Source organism: Oryctolagus cuniculus, chromosome 14, assembly GCF_051225735.1.
Source record: "Oryctolagus cuniculus isolate XC-2025 breed Fujian yellow rabbit chromosome 14, ASM5122573v1, whole genome shotgun sequence".
Taxonomy (NCBI): Eukaryota; Metazoa; Chordata; class Mammalia; order Lagomorpha; family Leporidae; genus Oryctolagus; species Oryctolagus cuniculus.
In genome coordinates this window covers 38,785,716-38,805,040 of record NC_142880.1, presented here as the reverse complement: position 1 = coordinate 38,805,040, position 19,325 = coordinate 38,785,716, and the positions used below count along the sequence as shown (strand labels likewise).

At 46.9% G+C, this 19,325-nt stretch overlaps 1 protein-coding gene across 14 annotated transcripts in view; it reads right to left on the bottom strand.

Annotated features, from left to right (window-relative positions):
• MRPS27 (mitochondrial ribosomal protein S27) overlaps positions 1 to 19,325 on the bottom strand; it is a 102,069-nt gene that overhangs the window by 68,716 nt on the left and 14,028 nt on the right. For 8 of the 14 annotated variants that reach the window (XM_051833253.3, XM_089312576.1, XM_002721108.6 and 5 more), the window contains 2 exons: positions 4,970 to 5,040; positions 2,451 to 2,509 (listed from right to left, as the gene is read on the bottom strand). In XM_051833253.3, the coding sequence (XP_051689213.3) occupies positions 2,451 to 2,509; positions 4,970 to 5,040 (130 nt within the window). Of the gene's footprint in view, positions 1 to 2,450; positions 2,510 to 4,969; positions 5,041 to 16,761; positions 17,315 to 18,045; positions 18,297 to 19,325 lie in introns of those variants that run through there. The other 6 variants (XM_070056565.2, XM_051833256.3, XM_089312577.1 and 3 more) reach the window with 6 other exon arrangements.

Below are 19,325 nucleotides of genomic sequence, written 5' to 3'. Positions count from 1 at the left end.
GGTGTCCAGAACCTCGGACAGGGTCTAGGCACTTAACAGACCCTCAGCACATGCTTGCTGAATGCCGAACTGCTGAAACCAACCAGCTGTTACAGAAGTACTTGTGAACTTGTGATGAATCTCCTCCAAGGCAATGCCACTGTGTTTTACAGGTTGAAATTCTAGGAAATAGTTTCAATTTCAAAATCAAACCATTTTCTGCATTTGTCCATGGACAAAGCAAAAATGAGAACTGTCCAGGTGCCAACTCAAATGCTTGACCATGGACAAAGTAACTACCAAGCAATGGCGGAGTCCTACAGAGTCACTGAAGGGTGGCAGGGCTCCCCCTCACCAAGGGGTCCATTTATACTACCTTAGGGAAGGGTAAGAGGACGCTTGCCATTACGACTTCAGAACCTGGAACTTAAACTTAGGACACTGTTCAAGACAACTTTAGATTTAAGGATGGAATCTAGCCTACTTGAGGTTTATATTTAAGCAGAAAACAAAAAAATGCTAGTAGAACTGACCCAAATCAGAAATACAAAATAGAAGCTTCATTACTTTTTAGCAGTAAAATAAAATGTAACTGAACGAATTTGCACTAAAATAGAGTAAGGTTTTTACAATGTACCTGCTAAATATCCAAGAGTTCTCAATCAAATCGAAGCAAAATCAAATAAGAATTCAGATACAATGCTTACTAGAAACATTTTACATTTCAATCTGAGTCTATTTTTGGAGTCTAATAATTGGAACAAATCATAAGTCAGATTTTTAAAACAGGAATCATAATAAAAAGCTAGTTGTACGATCTCATTCTGAACTGAAAAACGAGCCCTTGATTTAACGAGCATTAGGTCATTGCGGGTTTGTGCTACTAGTGAGAACGCTGTACTGAACACATTTCTTTCTACCTAGGGTGACTGTATCTGTAGCTCAAAATGGAATTCCTCACAACTATGAGAAAGAATGAAGTGCCAAAAGCAGTAATGCAGAAAATATTTTAAAATATAGTGTTAATTGGAAATAGATGCCAAGCAGTTTGTACAGAGCGTATTTCCATCTGTATGAGAGAGAAAGACATATACAGGTTGAACATCCTTAATCCAAAACCCCAACTTCTCCATGTCCTGCACCTTAAATTCTCTGAGCACCAATGTCAGGCTCAAAGGGTTTCAGATTTTGGAGCATTTCTCACTTCAAATCTTCAGATTAAGGATGTTCAACCTGTAAAGTCTATGCAAAATTCCCAAATCCCAAAACTCAAAAAATCCAAGACACTCCTGGTCTCAGCCATTTCAGACCACGGATATTTAACCTGTGTATATAAAGGAAATGTTTCACCTGATCAGCAAACAAAACAAAACAAAACAAAAAAACCAAAATACTCTTTTACTGGCCAAGCTGTAAGAACAGGCCTCTCTGATACATTGCTGTATCAGCGGAAAGCAATTTGGCTACAGCTATCAAAATTAAGAGTATATGGGGGGAAGTGGGAAGAGGACAGGGGCAGCACTGTGGCACAGTGGATTAAGCCCCACCTGCAATGCTAGTAGCCCACAGGAGTGCCAGTTCCAGTCCTGGCTGTTCCACTTCCACTTTAGCTCTCTGCTAATGTGCCAGGGAAAGCAGCAGACCATGGCCCAAGTACTTGGGTCCCTGCCACCCACATGAGACCCAGATGGAGTTCTAGGCTCCTGACTTCAGCCTGGCCCAGCCCAGGCAACTGGACACTTGGGAAGTGAACCAGCAGACAGAAGATCTGTCTTTCTCTCTATGTAGATAACTCTGCCTTTCAAACAAACAAATAAATAAATAAACCTTAAAAAAAAAAAGTATATAGGGAAGGCATTTGATCTAGTGTTAAAGCTGCCACGTGAGAAGCCTGAATCTCATATCAGAGGGCCTGGGTTCAAGTCCTGGCTCCACTCTCAAATCCAGCTTCTTGCTAATGTGTGCCCTGGGAGGCAGCAGACAACGGCTCAAGTGTTTGGGTCTCTGCTACACAGGTGGGAGACCTGGATGGAGTTTCTAACTCAGCCCTGGCTGTTGTAGACCTCTGCTCTGGGAAGTGAACCAGCAAATGTGAGCTCCGTTTGTCTCTCAGTGTGTATCTCTGCCTCTCAAGTCGATACATTTTAAAAATTAAAAACATAAACACTCATGAGAATTATGGGCAGAATTAGACAAGGTTATTAATTATAGCATTGTATATAATGAGACAGAGAAAAGGAGATTACAACCTAAAGGCCCTTCCAATAGGGAACTAGATAAATACTATATTCACAGTATGAATATGGTGCAGTTATAAAAATGAGGAAGAGCTCTACTTACTGATAGGGAAAGATCTCTACAGTATGAACTTAAAAAAGCAAGGCATCAATCACCCCATATTGTATCATTTTTCATGTTAAAAGGGGGTGTGAAATCACACAGCAGTCGGCCAAACCCAATAGAAAACTTACTTGTAAAGGTAATACTCTGCATGGTCTACTTCCTCTCGAGACGAAATGTTGTCCACAAACTACAAGACAGGAAAAGAAACCCTTGGGTGAGTAAACAGTGTGCCATGTATTGAGCCTCGTCCTCACACTGACCTTAATAAAGGCAGGACACCCAATTTACTGAAAAAAATGGTCAGGCTGAGTGCAACCATGCTCACGTGATACGGCTCCATCCCTGAAACCCCTTTATGCTCTCAGAGACAAACACAGAATACACGACGGCTTCTCTTTCTCCACGCACAGCATAACCTTGACCAGAAGAGCACCTTCAAAGTCTAACCAGGCACCTTGCTCACAGGGAGGAGAGCTCTCCACACTTGGAATCAGTCAGCACCCCAATGATCCCTACGTCCTAAGCTCCCAATACACAGGGACACGCAGCAGAAAGGATGAAGACGCTGATGGCTGAAAAAACAGTGTCGCCTGGAACATAAAAACCTGCATTTAGAGAATTCAGCTTGTGACCCCTTCTCCTACTCTGATTCAGCTTTGTTTTGGCCCAATCTATGATTCCTCTACCAACAGAATCTCCACTAAAAACACAAAAGCCCCGACTAGACTCCTCGGCTACAATCCAAATAAACAGGATTATTCCTAAAATGCCCAGGATGTTGTGGATTTGGTCTAGAAATCCCGTCCAGGGCAGGTACAATGTGGTTCAGGCCCAGGAGCTGGGCTGAGGCCCTGCTTTCTCGATGGCTTGCTGTGTGGCATAAACAGATGGCACAGCCCCTCTGGGACTCAGCTGCTCCATCTGCACCGACAAGATAAAAGGCCTCTGCCCGAAGAGTCTGAGGCTCCAATGACAAAATGGATGTGGAGGAAGCTCTTCAAACCTCCGGGCCCACTTAAACACCTGCCACCTATTATGCCATACGGAGTTTCCATCCTGCACACCTGGGGTGAGCCAGTGGCCTTTCAGTTCTCCTCTGACACCCCAACTCTGAGTCTATAAAGTTAGAGCCAAGTTACATTGTTTCCCTATTGAAAAAGGAAGGGCCAGGATTAAAAAGGAAGATAACTTCTTCCGTCCTCCCTGCATATTCATTCACGTGTCATTCATTGCTACAGAGCGTTCACAACTCAGAGCAGCTCACTTTAGCATCACATTAGCCCCGAGAGGAAGATATCACTGTGCTCATATGGGAATGAGGAGACAGGGCCTGGTGCCAGAATCTTGAGACTTCACAATAAAGACCCAACACATCTGAGAGCGGCACGAGAATTATTTTTTGTTTTTAATTTTTAAATTTTATGTAATTGAAAGGCAGAGACACAGAGAAATCTCCCATCCACTGGTTCCCTCTCATAAATATCTAAAACAGCTGGGGCTGGGCCAGGCTCAAGACAGGAGCCAGGAACTCAATCTGGGTCTCTCACATGGATAACAGGGATCCAAGTATTTGAACCACCACCTACTGCCTCCAAGAATGAGCTGGGCAGGAAGCTGGAACTGGAAGTGAAGTCAGGACTTGAAACCAGGCACTCTGATACGAGAAGCGAGCATCCCAAGTGGTGTCTTAACTGCTGCTCCAAACGCCCACCCCCAGAAGAGAACTTTGATGGTCAGATAACAGGGTTTGAATCCCAAGTTTTCTACATATAAGCTGTGGGAACCTGGGAAGGCTATTAAAGCATTCTCTGTCACATATGTAAAATGGAGACAATGCTTACCTCATACGGCTGCGATGAGAACTGAAATACCGTATGCAAGGAAGGCGATACGGGGTGGGTGTTTGGCACAGCGGTGGAGATGGCCATTTGGGACGCCTGCAGCCCATGTCAGAATGCCTGGGCTCAGTTCCTGCTGATGGGCACCCTGGAACGCAGGTGATGGCTCAAGTACTTGGGTCCCTGCCACCCATGTGGGAGATTTGGATTTAGTTCCAGGCTCCTGGCTTTGGCCTGGCCGAGTCCTGGCTGTTGTAGACATTTGGGGAGTGAACCAGCAGATGGAGACTCTCTCTCTCTCTCTGCTTTTCAAATAAACTAAGAGGCACAGAAGGTGCTCCACAGCGGTTACTATCAATTACCATTCCTGTCAAACCAACTTTACTCTTCCTTGCACTGCTTTACAGTCTAAAATTAATACCCACTCTTCTACAGCGTTTCTCAAGTACCCAAACCACTAGTAATACTACCAGGTAAATACTGCCTTGAAGAGTTTTATTAACAAAAATCACGGTATCATACAGCAGATTATATCCTAGAAAAATGAGAAACAAATCAGCTGTACGACAGTACTTACCACAAGATCAATAATAAACACACTGAAGTCTGGCAAACTCATTACATCTTATTTCAGCCAAAGAAATCTGCTGCTACACCATAAAATATCTATGAGGAGTAGCTACAAAAACATACCATACTCTAGAAAAATGTTTCCTACGAAGGACATTCTTTATTTACACAGCCTCATCTATAGGAAGTGCTTTCTTCCTGCTTCTTCTTTGAAAATACATATGTTTAAATGTACTTACCCGTGATATTGTTAAAGAACTCACAGGCAACTTTCTCTCATATGTGTTATCCATCAACGATGCAAGATCAGCTGTGAAGACAAAGAAGGAAAAAGAACCTTGTTAAATAAACACAAGTCTCAGAAAAACCTAAAACGCAGAACTGCAGGATGGCTGCCAAAATCATGAAGTCAGTATTAACACAGATGCTCTTTCCTGCTCTTTTTCAGAAATTGTATTTATATAAACTACAGAGAATAAGGGAATATAGTAATAGCAATAGCTTAAAACTATTTAATAGGAGTAAGGATTATTTGAAAAAGTCATGGTATACATTTGGCTTTTAAACAACAGATCAATAAAATATCTCTAGAAGGAGACACAAGCAAGCGTTATTTCTGACACACTCCAGGAGAAGAAATCAGCAGGTGGATCCACATTGCTTCACAATCATTCCCTATACAATCTGAAATATATTAATTAGCTATGCAAAAACTGAAATCCAGCAACTTTTATATTTCCCTGAACAAATCAGAGAAGCACTCTGGCGTTTTTTCAGTGATTTTTGGTATAAACTATAACTTTCAGCAGAATAGCCACAGGAATACTTGGTATTTTTGAGGTTACACTTCAATCTAGACTAGAAAAAGATTTGAAACCTTTGGCAAACATGCTCTCCAAAATGTTTACTTTACATCTTGCATTGCTTCCCATATTTCCAATCTGCTCTTTCCCCTTCTCGCCTCACTCACACCCTCACAATCAGAAGAGAAGTTCGTCCTCCAAGCACCAAGTATGCTGAACCCCAGCATTTGTGCCCACACATCTGCCTTCAATTCACTTACAAAGGATCACTGGCATTAAACTCACAGAAACTCTCCCTTGGTCTCATATCGCCTACAGCTGTTTCTTCTCTTCTCTCTGGCTTTAGCAACAGGACTCCTCCAAAGAATCGCCTCTGATTCAAGGGCTCCTACTTCCTTAGCTCCCACTCTGCAACTCAGGCTCAACAGATTTTCATTTTTACCACTGTACTGACCCCAGTGACACCGCCACACCATTAGATCTGGTAGTTGGTTCTTCAGCTCACCTTACTTCTCACTGCACTTAACGTAACTGACCACACGGTCCTTCATGCCGTCTTCTAGCTCCCTTTCTTAGGTCCCTCCTCTTCCCGCCCTCTTTTCAAGATAACACACACACACACACACACACATATATATATGAGAGAGAGATCTTCCATCCTCTGGTTCATTCCCCAAATGACCACAACAGCCAGGGCTGGGCCAGGCTCAAGCCAGGAGCTTCTTCTGGGTCTCCCACATGGTTGAGGGGGTGAAGCACTTGGGCCACCTTCCAACTGTTTACCCAAGCACATTAGCAGGGAACTGGATTGAAGTAGAGCAGCCAGGACCGGCACCAGTGCCCATATGGGATCCAGCACCGCAGGCAGCAGCTTTACCAGCTGACCTCCCTCTTCCTGACTTCAGAGTCACCTAAATACAGGGGAGCCTTCTGCGCTCCGGCCCTGGGTGACTTTGTTCTCTTCCACAGCTTTCATCATCATCTACAGATTGCTGGCTCCACACCTATGAGTACACAGCCACCCCGACTTCAGCTTTGAACTCCAGACTTGTGTTTCCCACAGCACCGGTCACATCTCCATTCGGGTGACTTAACATTATCCAGTCCTCAAGCTTCCACTCTGGGCCTCTGCCCATCTCAGCAAATGGCCATGCGATGGCCAGCACATCCAGGACAAAATGCTGCCTTCATCCTTGACCCCGTTCTTTTTCACACTCTATAACCAACTTGTCAGCAACTCCTACAGGCTTCAGTCTTGAAATGTAAGTACATCCTTTTTTCATTACCACCACTGCTAAGCCACCAATCTTTCTCACCTCCGACCTTGCTTTAATTATTGCTTCCACCTCGGACAATCTAATTCTAACTCAGAAGTCTGAATGAATCTTTAATGTTTATTTAAAATTTTAAAAAATTTACTTGCACTTCGTTTGAAAGGCAGTGAAAGAACTCCCATCCACTGGTTCACTCTCCAGATGCCTGCAACAGCTGGAGCTAGGCCACACCAAAGCCCCAAAACTCAATCCAAGTACTTGAGCTATCGCTGCTGCCTCCTAGGAAGCCGGATGGAAGTGGAGGAGCCAGGACTGGAACCAGACACTCCGCTGTGGGACATAACTGCAGCACCAAATGCCTGCCAGAGTGAACCTTCTAAAAGACATCAAGTCCTGCCACTCCCTTTTCTCAACCAGCCAACAGCTTCCTGTTTAGAATGAAATCCAAGTATATTTTGTAGGGTCTACACATGCCTACATAATCTAGTCTCAGGTTTTGTTTGTTCTCTCTCTTGATTATAAAAATAAAATTCATGAAGGCAAGGAATGAATTCATGGATATAGTCTCAGTTCCTAGAAGAGTTCCCAGAAGGAAACTCGGTAACCATCGAAAGAAAGGAGGGGTGACTGGATTTACAAGATTTTTTGTCATAAGCCGCTGGTGGAAGAAATCAGTATCAAGTTATAAGGAGACACTGAGATAACCAATAAGCAAGCACTTGTTGAAGACCTCCTCTGGGCATTTAACCCTTTGTTTCCTCTTCTTTCCCCGGGGAGGATGATCTCAATGACTCAGTAGCTGGGAGGGAAAAACAACTTTGCAGGACCCCTAAAACCTGATACTATATATAAACAAAGAGCTTTTCTTATGACTGAATGGGACTGCAAACAAGTGACTGAAGGATGCTAAAAAACCAACCAAGCAAGATGTTTTTAAAACCCTTTCACACTGACGCAGATTCACAGTTAAATCTGCTTGCCCACAGAATGGATATTAACCAGTTCTCTCATGATACCAAATCTTGGTATCGAGATGCCAGGCAATATAAGGAATTGCCTCTATTTCCTCAAAATGTGTACTTCAACCCAAAGAAGCATGGCATGTCCATGAAGACAGTCCCCAGACCCAGTTTCCTCGTGGGTTTCAAATCACAGACAATGCATTAGCAGACGGTGGACTGAGCTGGCCTCACTGATCACTGCTGTAAATGGGCTAACTCGTGATTCGCCCTGAGCACTCCACACCAAGATGTCTCCAGTCAAGGGAAATCAGCCCGCGGCCTCCAATAAAGCAACAGCTGCCAAGCCAGCATCTGATGAAGAACATTCGCAGACGGCGAGCGGGAAAGATCCGCCGCTAAACACTCTACGTGACATCGCAGCACCGGTGTGATGGATGAGGCAGAAAACTGCGGAGGGCGGGCCAGCTGGGGAAGCTGGGCCAGCTGCGGCCTGCACAGGACCAGTGCCACAGGCTCCTGGACCCGAGCTTTCACAGTCACAGCCACACCTCGTGTTGCAGGGAGTGGCCCACAGAGCGTCGTGACCCAGAAAATGTCACCCAGCTCCTTGGGAACATACAACACCTGATGGCTGCAGACAGCAGAGACCACCTGGGCAAACGGCTGTGAAACCGGCATTCGGATGGAACAGAAGTTAAAGTTGTACAGAGAACGTGGAAGTCTGTGCAGAGGAGGAAAGGCAGAGCAGCCCGGTACCCACAATACCACTGATGAGCTCAGGACATAAAGGGTTCCCTGAGGACCCTGCACTACGCCAGGAGTGGGCGTAAGGGCCCACAGACAGGGCTGATGCAAAGTGAACCCCCCCGGGCCTTACCCCCAGAGGGAGATTCGAATTCTGTAGGTTTGCGGTCAAGGGTATGCAGTTTTAAACAATCACCCCAGGATTCTGGCACTGTCAACCAAATGTTGGTCAGTCATGCTTGAGAAGGAGCAGGAGGGAGGGCAAAGTCAGTAGGGGATGTTGCTGCTAACCTCAGAAAAGATGTTAAACAGGAATTCTACTTCTGCAAAAGACGGGCTATCTATCCCTTAGAGCTCTTCCTACTATAAAAAGAAAACGCCCACATCAAAGATTTAAACTTTTTGGTTTTCCAAATATGTGACCGAGCTTTCACAAAGGCAGACATAACTGCTGGAGGTCAAGGGCAAGATGGGAGCACAGACCTGGAGTGCCTGAAAGAGTCGTTAGGGTGGCGGGCCCCAGGGCCCCCAGGGACCTCCAGCAACACAGAGCTCTGTTGTGAATGAGTCGTGCGGGACTTGGTAAGGTGAGCAGCTGGCTCAGATCCCGAGGTGAAGCCAGGCCGCCCAGGCCGACACCTGTAGTGGAGAGTCAACTAGAAGAGAAGGCACTCCACAAAGTAAACCGCAAGGACTCCGTGCCCTGAGATCTACGACGTCAGCCTGCAAGCCCATTTGGGGACAGAATTCACGCTTCCTGTGTGACCTGAAACTCAGGAAGCTGAGAATTTTTACAGCTAGAATTCTAAAACAGGCACACTGGAGTTTGGGGGTAGGTGCAGGAAGGAGGCGAGAATCACACAGGTGCAGGAGAAAACTTTGGAGGTAACAGATACCCTTGTCTTCTGACTGTGATGTCACTGACACACACACACCTATATGCATTGATGTCACTGACACACACACACACACACACACACCCCTGTATGCATCAAAGCTGTTAGAGACTGATGAACGTTAAAGAGCAGGTTAGATGCAGGTGAGGTGAAAGCTAATGAACTGAGAGGCAGACCTGAGAGAACTTACACGGCACGAAGCCAGATAATGAGAAGTACGAGAGGCACGGAAAGGTCTAAACCACATTTACTTTATTTCCAAGGGAGCTAATAAACACGAGAGGGATGAAGGAGGGGCAATATATGATGAACTAATGGCAGAGAACTTGTTAGAATCAATAAAAGGGAGGAGAGAGCACTGTAGCACAGCGGGTTAGGCTGGCACGTGGGACACCCACACCCTGTATCAGTGTTTGGGGTCAAGCACGAGCTCTGCATCTGTTCCAGCGTCCCGCTAATGCACCTGGGAAGCAGCACATGGTACAGGTGCTTGGGTCCCTGCCACCCACACGGGAAATCTGGAAGGAGCTCACAGCTCCTGGCTTCAGCCTGGCCCAGCTCTAGCTGTTCTGGCCATTTGGAAAGTGAATCAGCAGATGGAGGATCTTGATCTCTCTCTCCTTAACCTCTGATAATTCTGTTTTTCAAATAAATAAATCTTTTTTAAAAATCTAAGTTTTCGGGGCTGGCACTGTGGCGAGCGGGTAAAGCTGCCGCCTGCAGTGCTGGCTTGAGTCCCGGCTGCTCCACTTCCGATCCAGCTCTCTGCTGTGGTCTGGGAAAGCAGTGGAAGATGGCCCAACTCCTTGGGCCCCTGCACCCATGTGGGAGAAGCTCTTGGCTCCTGGCCTCGGACTGGCTCAGCTTCGGCCAACTGCGGTTAACTGGGGAATGAACTAGAGGATGGAAGACCTGTCTCTGCCTCTCCTTCTCTCTCTGTGTAACTTTCAAATAAATAAATAAACTTTTTTTTTAAAAAAAATCTAAGTTTTCAGATTTAAGAGACATAAAATCTCAAGTAAAATTAAATCCACACCATAGTTCAACATTGTTAAACCAAAAACAAGAGTCTTAAAAGCCACCAAAACGAAGAGAGAAATTACTTATAAAGCAAAAGCAACTGTACTCCAATTGGAATGATGAAGACAGAACACAGATGGAAACGTTCAAATGGTGGGAGTAAATATCAACATAGACTCCTACATCTGGCAAAACTACCCTTTAAGGGAAAAATAAAGACGTTTTGGACAAAAACCAAAAATTATTAGCAACAAATACTTACAGAAGGAATTTTTAAAAAAGATTTATTTGAAAATCAGAATTACACAAAGAGAGGGAGAGAGCGAGCGAGCGAGCGTCTTCCATCTGCTAGTTCACTCCCCAGATGGCTGCAACGGCCGGAGCTGCGTCAATTTGAAGCCAGGAGCTTCTTCCAGGTCTCCCTCGTGGGTACAGGGGCCCAAGGACTTGGACCATCTTCCACTGTTTTCCCAGGCCATAGCAGAGAGCTGGATCGGAAGTGGAGCAGCCGGGACTAGAACCAGCGCCCCATATGGGATGCCGGCACTGCAGGCGGCGGCTTTACCCGCTATGCCACAGTGCCAGCCCCAGAAGAAACTTTTTAGAAGGTAGTTTTTAGAAGATATGTTTTAGGAAGAAACAAAATGATCCTTTAAAAAGACTTTCCTCATTAGAAATAATGAGGAAAGCAATTCAACTAACTCTGATGGGAAAATGGCTATTTACAATAATGCGTGTGTTTAAACTTGAACATTAGATGCCAGCACAAGGTTACCTGATTGCTGCAGAACCAGGCATTCTGAAGGACAGTGTGAGGAGCCTTGAAAGTTAAATATGTGCATCAGGTGCTAAAGGGCAACAATACCTTAAAAAGTAGAAATAAAGGATATAATTTCCAGACTAAGAGTGGGGAAAATGCAAAAAATAAAAACATTCTTAATCCAAAATAGGGTGGGAGGGGAAGAGGAGACTAAATACAAAATCTAGCTTTACTTGTAGAAACCACAAGGACACAGAAGTGTTGTAAATCAATGGATGAGAAATATACCAGGTGAACAGTTGCTGAAAGACACGTGAAACAGCTGTATCCCACCAGACACAACAGACTTGAAGGCAAAGAGCAGTTTTTTGAGAGACTGGGAGTGTTACTGTCATCTCTGTCTCCAGAAGCTTTGAAACAAAAGACCCAATAAAGGAAATAGCAAAGTAAGCATTGTCCACCAGTGTGCTAAGAAAATAAGACTAAGACAGCCTGAATACATCAGACCAATCTGTAAAATCACCTGCAGGCAGCACTTCTCTATCTTGCCAGGAAAATCATTTTCACACAATATGCACCAAAATAACACAACTCACAATACATAACATTCTCAGACAGAAAGCGGCAATCCTGTTGATGATCACAAAATCTGTGCTGAAAACGAAGACTCTTACAAAAGACAGTGGTCCCCAGCCCAGAGTTGTGATGAGGAAGGAAGATGGGTGCTCTACTGAAGCCTGCAGCTTCAGGTGTGAAACGCTTGCAGCTGTTCACGGTTTCTAGGTAGCTATAAAATGACCCAGGCAGGCAACACTAAGCTGGTTCTGGACGTACAGCCATTTGTGCACCTTATCTACCTTCTATAACACAGAGACAGACACACTTACCTACCTTCTGTAACAGACAGACACACTTACCTACCTTCTGTAACAGATACACAGACACACTTACCTACCTTCTGTAACAGATACACAGACACACTTACCTACCTTCTAACACACAGACACACTTATCTACCTTCTGTAACACAGACACACTTACCTACCTTCTATAACACAGACACAGACACACTTACCTACCTTCTATAACAGACACATTTATCTAACTTATAACACACACTTATCTACCTTATATAATATAGACAGACACACTTATCTACCTTACATAACACACACACTTATCTACCTTATATAATAGACACATTTATCCACCTTATAACACATACTTATCTGCCGTATATAACACACACACTTATCTACCTTATATAATATAGACACACTTATCTACCTTATATGACACACACTTATCTACCTTTTATAATATAGACACATTTATCTACCTTATAAAAGACACACTTATCTACCTTATATAATATAGACAGACACAATTATCTACCTTTTTTAAAGTTTATTTATTTGAAAATATTATTTATTAAAGATTTTAAATATAAAAATTTATTAAAGATTATTTATTTATTTGAAAGTCAGAGTCACACATATAGGCGGGGGTGGGGGGGAGGAGAGAGGAGAGAGGTCTTCTATCCACTAGTTCACTCCCCAGATGGCCGCAACGGCCAAAGCTGCGCCATTCTGAAGCCAGGAGCCAGGAGTTTCTTCCAGGTCTCCCACATGGGTGCAGGGGCCCAAGGACTTGGACCATCTTCTACTGCTTTCCCAGGCCACAGCAGAGAGCTGGATAGGAAGTGGACCAGCTGGGATTCGAACCGGCGCTCACATGGGATGCCGGCACTGCAGGCGGCGGCTTTACCCACTACGCCACAGTACCGGCCCCACTTATCTACCTTCTATAACACAGAGACAGACATACTTATCTACCTACCTTATATAACATAGACACAGACATACTTATCTACCTTATATAATAGAGAGACACACTTGGGACTGTCCCTCTTATTTGAAGTGATCTTGGAAACTGTATTTCCTATATTTTAAAAGAAAAATAAGGGCAGATGGCATAACCACGCATGGAAGTAACAGAAGGACTGAAAGTGAACCTAGGGACCCATGTAGATACAAGTCACCACACGTCCTAATCATCTCTGTTCCCAAAGCTTCACAATGAACAGATTAAATATAAGAAAAATATAAAAGCAAGCTCAGTACGCTAGGACATGAAGGGCGACAGACACAAGCCAGCCCCACCTCCAGAATCACCAGCAGATGGTAAGTATGAAACGGAATGTATGAATCAGACGCCATGGAGATGCCAATGTGGATCTGACAAAAGTTAGGAAGCAGACTTTAGAAAATCCCCTCCAGGCCTCATAGCAAGATGTGAAGAATTTTAGGCTGTACCCTGAGAGGTAAGTCTATATGCCTGTTGCAGAACTATACTGCTTACAGTTTTAGATGACCTCCTCCATCTCTTATTCCCTAATTTTTGACTGGGATCTTTTTCCAATTGCCTTAAAATACATATAATTAACTCTGTGTTACATAGAGAGCTCAGCATATAGGGGTTCCAAATCCATAAGAATCAGTGGTATAAACACCATCTTCACTGTTACAATGATCATATTAAATGTTAAAGGCAACAGGTCTAAGTTTAAAAGGGACAATATAATTAACATCAAGTACCCGGTAAAAATAATAGAATTAAAAAGGAAGGAAGGCCCAACATGGGAAGCAGTCCATGCAGCAGACTCCTAGAATGACTTTCGCAGTAAGTAACACTCTGAACTCAGAATCAACCCATAAGGCTTCCTGGTTGGGCTGAAAGGCCTGCAAGAGCATCTCAGGCATGGAGTGCCAAGACCCTGTGACAAAAAACACCCTACATGGATGATCTCTGTGAGACCTCAGAGGAAAGGAAGGGTCATCAAAGGAGGAGACACTCGTCTCTGAAGGGAGAGAGCATCCTCTTTGCTTATGGTCGTGTCCAAATACCGACTGGAGTCTATGGTCACAAAGGCCTCCACAGCCCTGGCAGCTCACAAGAGCCTCGGGTGATCACGGACATCATAAAAAGGGTGTTAATTTTTCGCTCCCCCATTCACGGAGGAACGACACTAGACCCTGCGCTGTTCTTTTGTCTGCTCGGCCCTTCCCGGGTTTGCTGCTGGTCCTTCCCGGGTTGGCTGCCGGCCCCTCCACCTCCGTGGAGGGGCAGCACCCCCTGCCACTTTCCCAGCTTCCGCAGAGGAGTGGCACGCTGCCGGCCGGCTCTCTCGGGGGCTGCACAGGTGTTCCTTCAGATAGATGTTCCCCTTAGATGTTCCTGGTGCATGTTGTCTCTCTCCTCCTTTATAGTCCTCTTCCACCAATCCCAACTCTGCTACCCACACACCAAGCACGCTGTTCTCCTCCAATCAGGAGCAGGATCAGCTCCTGCAGCTCATCAAATTGGCGAGAGGCAGCTGTGTAGAGGTTGTTTGGTCTCTCTCAGCGCCATATTGTGGGAGAGCAGATGCATAGAATAAGTCTTAATTCCAGTAACTTGGTCTAGTCTCAGTTGCTCCCCACATTAATTGTTAAAGGAACAACAGTAGTCACTGTGTACTTGCTCCCCACGTAGGACCTCTGTCCCTACTGATTGTAATAAGAATCAACTGCAAATTCTCTCCCCAAACTGTACTCTATATGTTGTGTGTGGGCATGGGGGCAAATTGCTGAAATCTAAGATTAGCATAGAGTTGGTCCTCTGTATATAAAGTCATATTAAAAATGATCCATAATGATAGGGGATGGCAGAGGGAGGTGGGATGGGAGTGGGGTGGGGGCCATGGGGGAAAGAACCACTATATTCCTAAAGTTGTATCTGTGTAAAAATGCATTCATTAAATAAAAGAAATTTAAAAAATTAATTAAAAAAAGATGTTAAGAATTAACAAGCCAAAGGCCTTCACAGCTTCACAACTGAACCCATCTTGGCTATAAAGGGAGAAGTGTCCGTAAGAGCCACACCTGAAATGAAGTGTGTCAGCGGGACAGTGCTCTTCACATTCAGGAAGGGAGCTCTCAAAAACGCAGAACGCCAAACAGTACCAGAAGCCACGAGGTGGCCCTGACCCTGTGATTACGTGCAGACTGAGCAGTAAGAAACACAGCATCTGAGCCAGCGGAGCTCAGGAACCCAGCTCAGCCTCCAGTCACCTCTGGGAGGGTGACTCAGGCAAACACCCTCTCGTGGATCCCGGGGGCACCCCCACCAGGCCTGCCTTCCTACCAGCACCCTACAGCTCCCCAGCAGTCTTCTCCCAGCTGCACTCACTGTGGACCCGGGTCTGTAGCTCACTCACGGCCAAGTGGTTAACGCTGCTAACTATCACCTTGTTCACCACACCAGATCTGCAAGCCCGTGGGGGAGTGCCAGAGACAGCGCTTTAATTCAGACTTCACTCGGCCCAGTACAAACGGTCACATTCTGAAACCTTCCTCCTGCAGGAGGCGGCCCAAGGACATGTGTGGTCTAGAGAGCAGCCCTCCACTAGGAACAAGCGAGATGCAGGAACACGTCTCAGCTGGTTAAGTCAACGAACCCACAGGACATTAACAAGCAAACCAACCCTTCACTGATCACCTATGGAGGATATTGTTTCTACAGAAACGGAACCACAGGACAGCTCCACTGTTGATGAAGAATTTCACAACTCCCTAGGTAATACATGAGGAAGAATGACAGAACTGGAATCGCAGTGATGTGAGGCGCCTACTGAAGCAGTGGACCTGAGGGATGACCACGAATGGCCTTCAGCAGAGGGACAACCAAATGCTGGTGCTTCCTGTCCTATTCGTGCCAAAGGGGAAAAAACCCTGAATCTGATCGAGCAATTTTCCAAATACAGTTGTATAGGAGAGAAGGTAGAGGAACACATTAAATAAGACTGTAGGTTTGAGATCAGCGTATCTAGAATGTGGGAAACCCAAGAGCTGTTCTCTTCAACACATACATTAACTGCAAGCTACAAAGAGGTTTATATTTGGGAAATATGAACACTGATGGGCTGTTTAGTGATATCAAGGAATTAACTAATTTTTAGATATGACAATGACACTGTTATGCATTTAAAATTCCTTTTAGAGGCAAATACCCTGGTAATTGGGATTTGCTGAAAAGTAATCTGGTGAGGGTGAGGAATGAGGACACTGGCGGGAACTGGCCATTGCTGCAGCAGAGGGCAGTACCCGGGTCTAGACACTCCGCCCCTGGATGTTTCTACCAAACTATGTGCAAAGCAGCAAAACACGGCGGGCACTGTTAACCTCCGGTACCGGTCCCCCCTTATCTGGATCCTGTTCCAACCCAACCGCTGAAAAATGTTATGAATCAGGAACTTGTAAACACCAGCTGCATATTTCATATTTAAATGATTAAGAAGCAATCTTATATTTTAAAGGCATGTACCAACATATTAATGGGGAAATGATTTGGTGCCTGGGATTTGCCTCAAAATAAGCCACAAGATTGATGTGAGGGAACGGGAATGACAGGAGATAGATTGGCTGTCAGCAGATGACTGCTGAAGGTGGGTGATGGGCAAAGCGTGTTCTTTCACACTGTTCTCTCAATTAGGGTCTACGTTTTCCAATATGCAGCACTTTAAAACACAAACCTATGGTGCTGGGAGTCAGGACAGTGGTTACTTTTGGGTGTGAAAGGCCCGTCTTCGTGGCTCCGCGCATCTGGTGGCTGGGATGGCAGGGCAGGCCCCAGGCGAAGCCCGGAGCAGGAGCCGGGCTGCCACACACCCAGCGCTGTGGGCCGCGCCTTAGCCACAGGCCGAACGCGGTCCCAGCCCGGGCCCCAGGAAGGCTGGCTCCGCGTAGACTCAGGCACACAGTCTTTCTGTTACGCGCATCACACCGCGACACCACACACACTTAAAGGAGGGCGGCCGCGGAGCGGAAAGGTACACAGCACCGCGCAGCCCACGCACACCAGGGCCCGCGGCCCCGGCCGGAAGTACTGCGCACCCGGGAGACCGCGATGCGGACGCACCCAGGCCTCGGCAGCGATAACCCACCCTCACTCCAGCCCTCCCCGACAGGCCCCTGCGCAAAGCCCGGAGAACTCCCAAGAACCGCACGCAACTCCGAGGGCCACAACGCCCCAAGCCGCAACCTGGGCGGAGGCGACGACGCACGCCGGAAGAAGCCACGCCCGCTCGCCCAGCGGACCGCCCCCCGCCGTCGCGCTTCCCAATGGGGACCCGGCGAGCGAATGCCTCATATCGGCCCTCCTGGCTCCGCCAATCAGCGGGCCCGCTCCGAGCGCCTCACAGCCCTCCTGCTCCTGGCGCCCAATCACAGGGCTCCACATGAGGCGCGCGGCCCCGTGCGCGCGCGCACGCTCCCCGCGCCCCCACCGCCCCGGCGGCGAAGTCCGGCAGGCGTCACACTGCCATCTACTGTCGACTTCTGGGAACAGCGTCCGCGCAGCGCGCTGCCAGACACAGCAGGGTGCAGGGCCCATGGCCCAACCCAAATGCTCAAATGAAAATTAGCTCAAATGAAAATTAAAGGAAGCGGTGGGAACGTAAAAGCGAAAAGAATGTTTGAGAGAGACGCTGGTAACAGAATTACTGTCCGTTGAACAGTAGAAAAAAGTGATGTCTCAAAAGGTCTTTCCCAAGCAGTTTGACTTCCGAAACCCTTACGCGGGTGCAATCTTGAGTGGCCGCATGCATATCTGTGCCTCCTTAAACTCCAGCTCCTCTGCTCTCAGTTCAGCCGCCTGCTAATGCACACCCTGGGAGGCAGCAGGTCCCGGCCACCCATGGCGGGGATCCAGCTTGAGTTCTGGGCTGCAGAACCAGCTGATGAAAGCGAGAGCTCTCTCTCACTCTGCCTTTCAAATAACACAGAAAGAAAGAATAAAACAGCGCCCTTCACCCCACCTGTTTTATGCCTGCTTTATGGCGGGCACTATCATCCCGGATTCACGGAAGGCAAGCAACCCTGGAAAGCTGCGGAGTTGGCACTGTGACCCAGTCGTCCGCTTCCTCAGTGCAGCAGGTCAGGCTGACAGGGAAGGCACACGTGCTGAGGAATGAGGGCAAGAAAACTCCAGCTGGCCGGGCAGGGAAGCTGGACACACAGAGCACAGCCTAGGCAGAGGGCCCAGCATGCACGGCGGCAGGCAAGCCTTCAGGGGAGGGCAGCTGGTGTTGCTTTTCCAAGTACATGAGTCAAAGCCGGGAAGTAGACAATTACCCCACGTGATATTAACCCACTGCAGATCACTAGGCAGGTGGCCTCTCTCACTCAGGTGCCCATGCCAAGTTCCCCTAGTTGGGTGACGACTCCAAACAGCGCAGCCTCACCCCTCATCGCCTCTTCTTTCCTCCCAGCCTAGGACGATGTGCAGAGTCCACTCTCCTGGAGTCCGCCATTTCACAGCAGTTTGCTTCTGATCCGTACACGGCGCATCAGAACAAGCCTTATCCATCTGCGGCCCTGTGGTGCCACGGCTAGCACGGTGGTTCCCCAAACAAGTACTACTGGCCCTGTCACAGTGACTGGAGGCAGTACTGGCACTCAATGAGTAGAAGACAGGGAAGCTGGGTGACCTCCCATGCTGACTGTCCCCCACAGCAAAGCCCTGTCTCTATTGGGTGGCAAATACGGAATAGAGGAGAGCAAGGAAGACCTCTGGAGATAAACTGGTGTTGCTGGCATGAACTCATTGTTTCTGGAACACATACCTGTATAGACACACATGTGGGGTTTTGTTTTTTTAACAGCTCCCATCTGCTGGTTTGCTTTCCAAATGCCAGCAGCTGCCAGGGCCCAGGTAGAGCCCAGAGTGGAGAATGCAACCCGGGTCTCTCATGTGGGTGGCAGAAACCCAGCTACTGGAGCCACCACTGCTGCCTCCCAGGGCCTGCACTCTCGGGAAGCTGGCGTCAGGAGCCAGAGTCAGGCACTGAACACTGCCACTCCAGTGTCGCATGAGGCCGTGTTAACCACGCCCTCACTGTGTGTATGTTTATGTGTATGTGGGTTCGTATGTTTTGCAGCTCTGTCCACTACATGGACCACAAAGCAAAAATACCATAGTAGCAAAAGGGCACTTACTGCCCAGATCTTGGTTTCCAAGGCCATTCCTCACTACGAGGAATTAGAGGTCCTCAAAGAAATGGTTGATTCCAGGGCTAGGGCGGGAAAGGTACAAGAT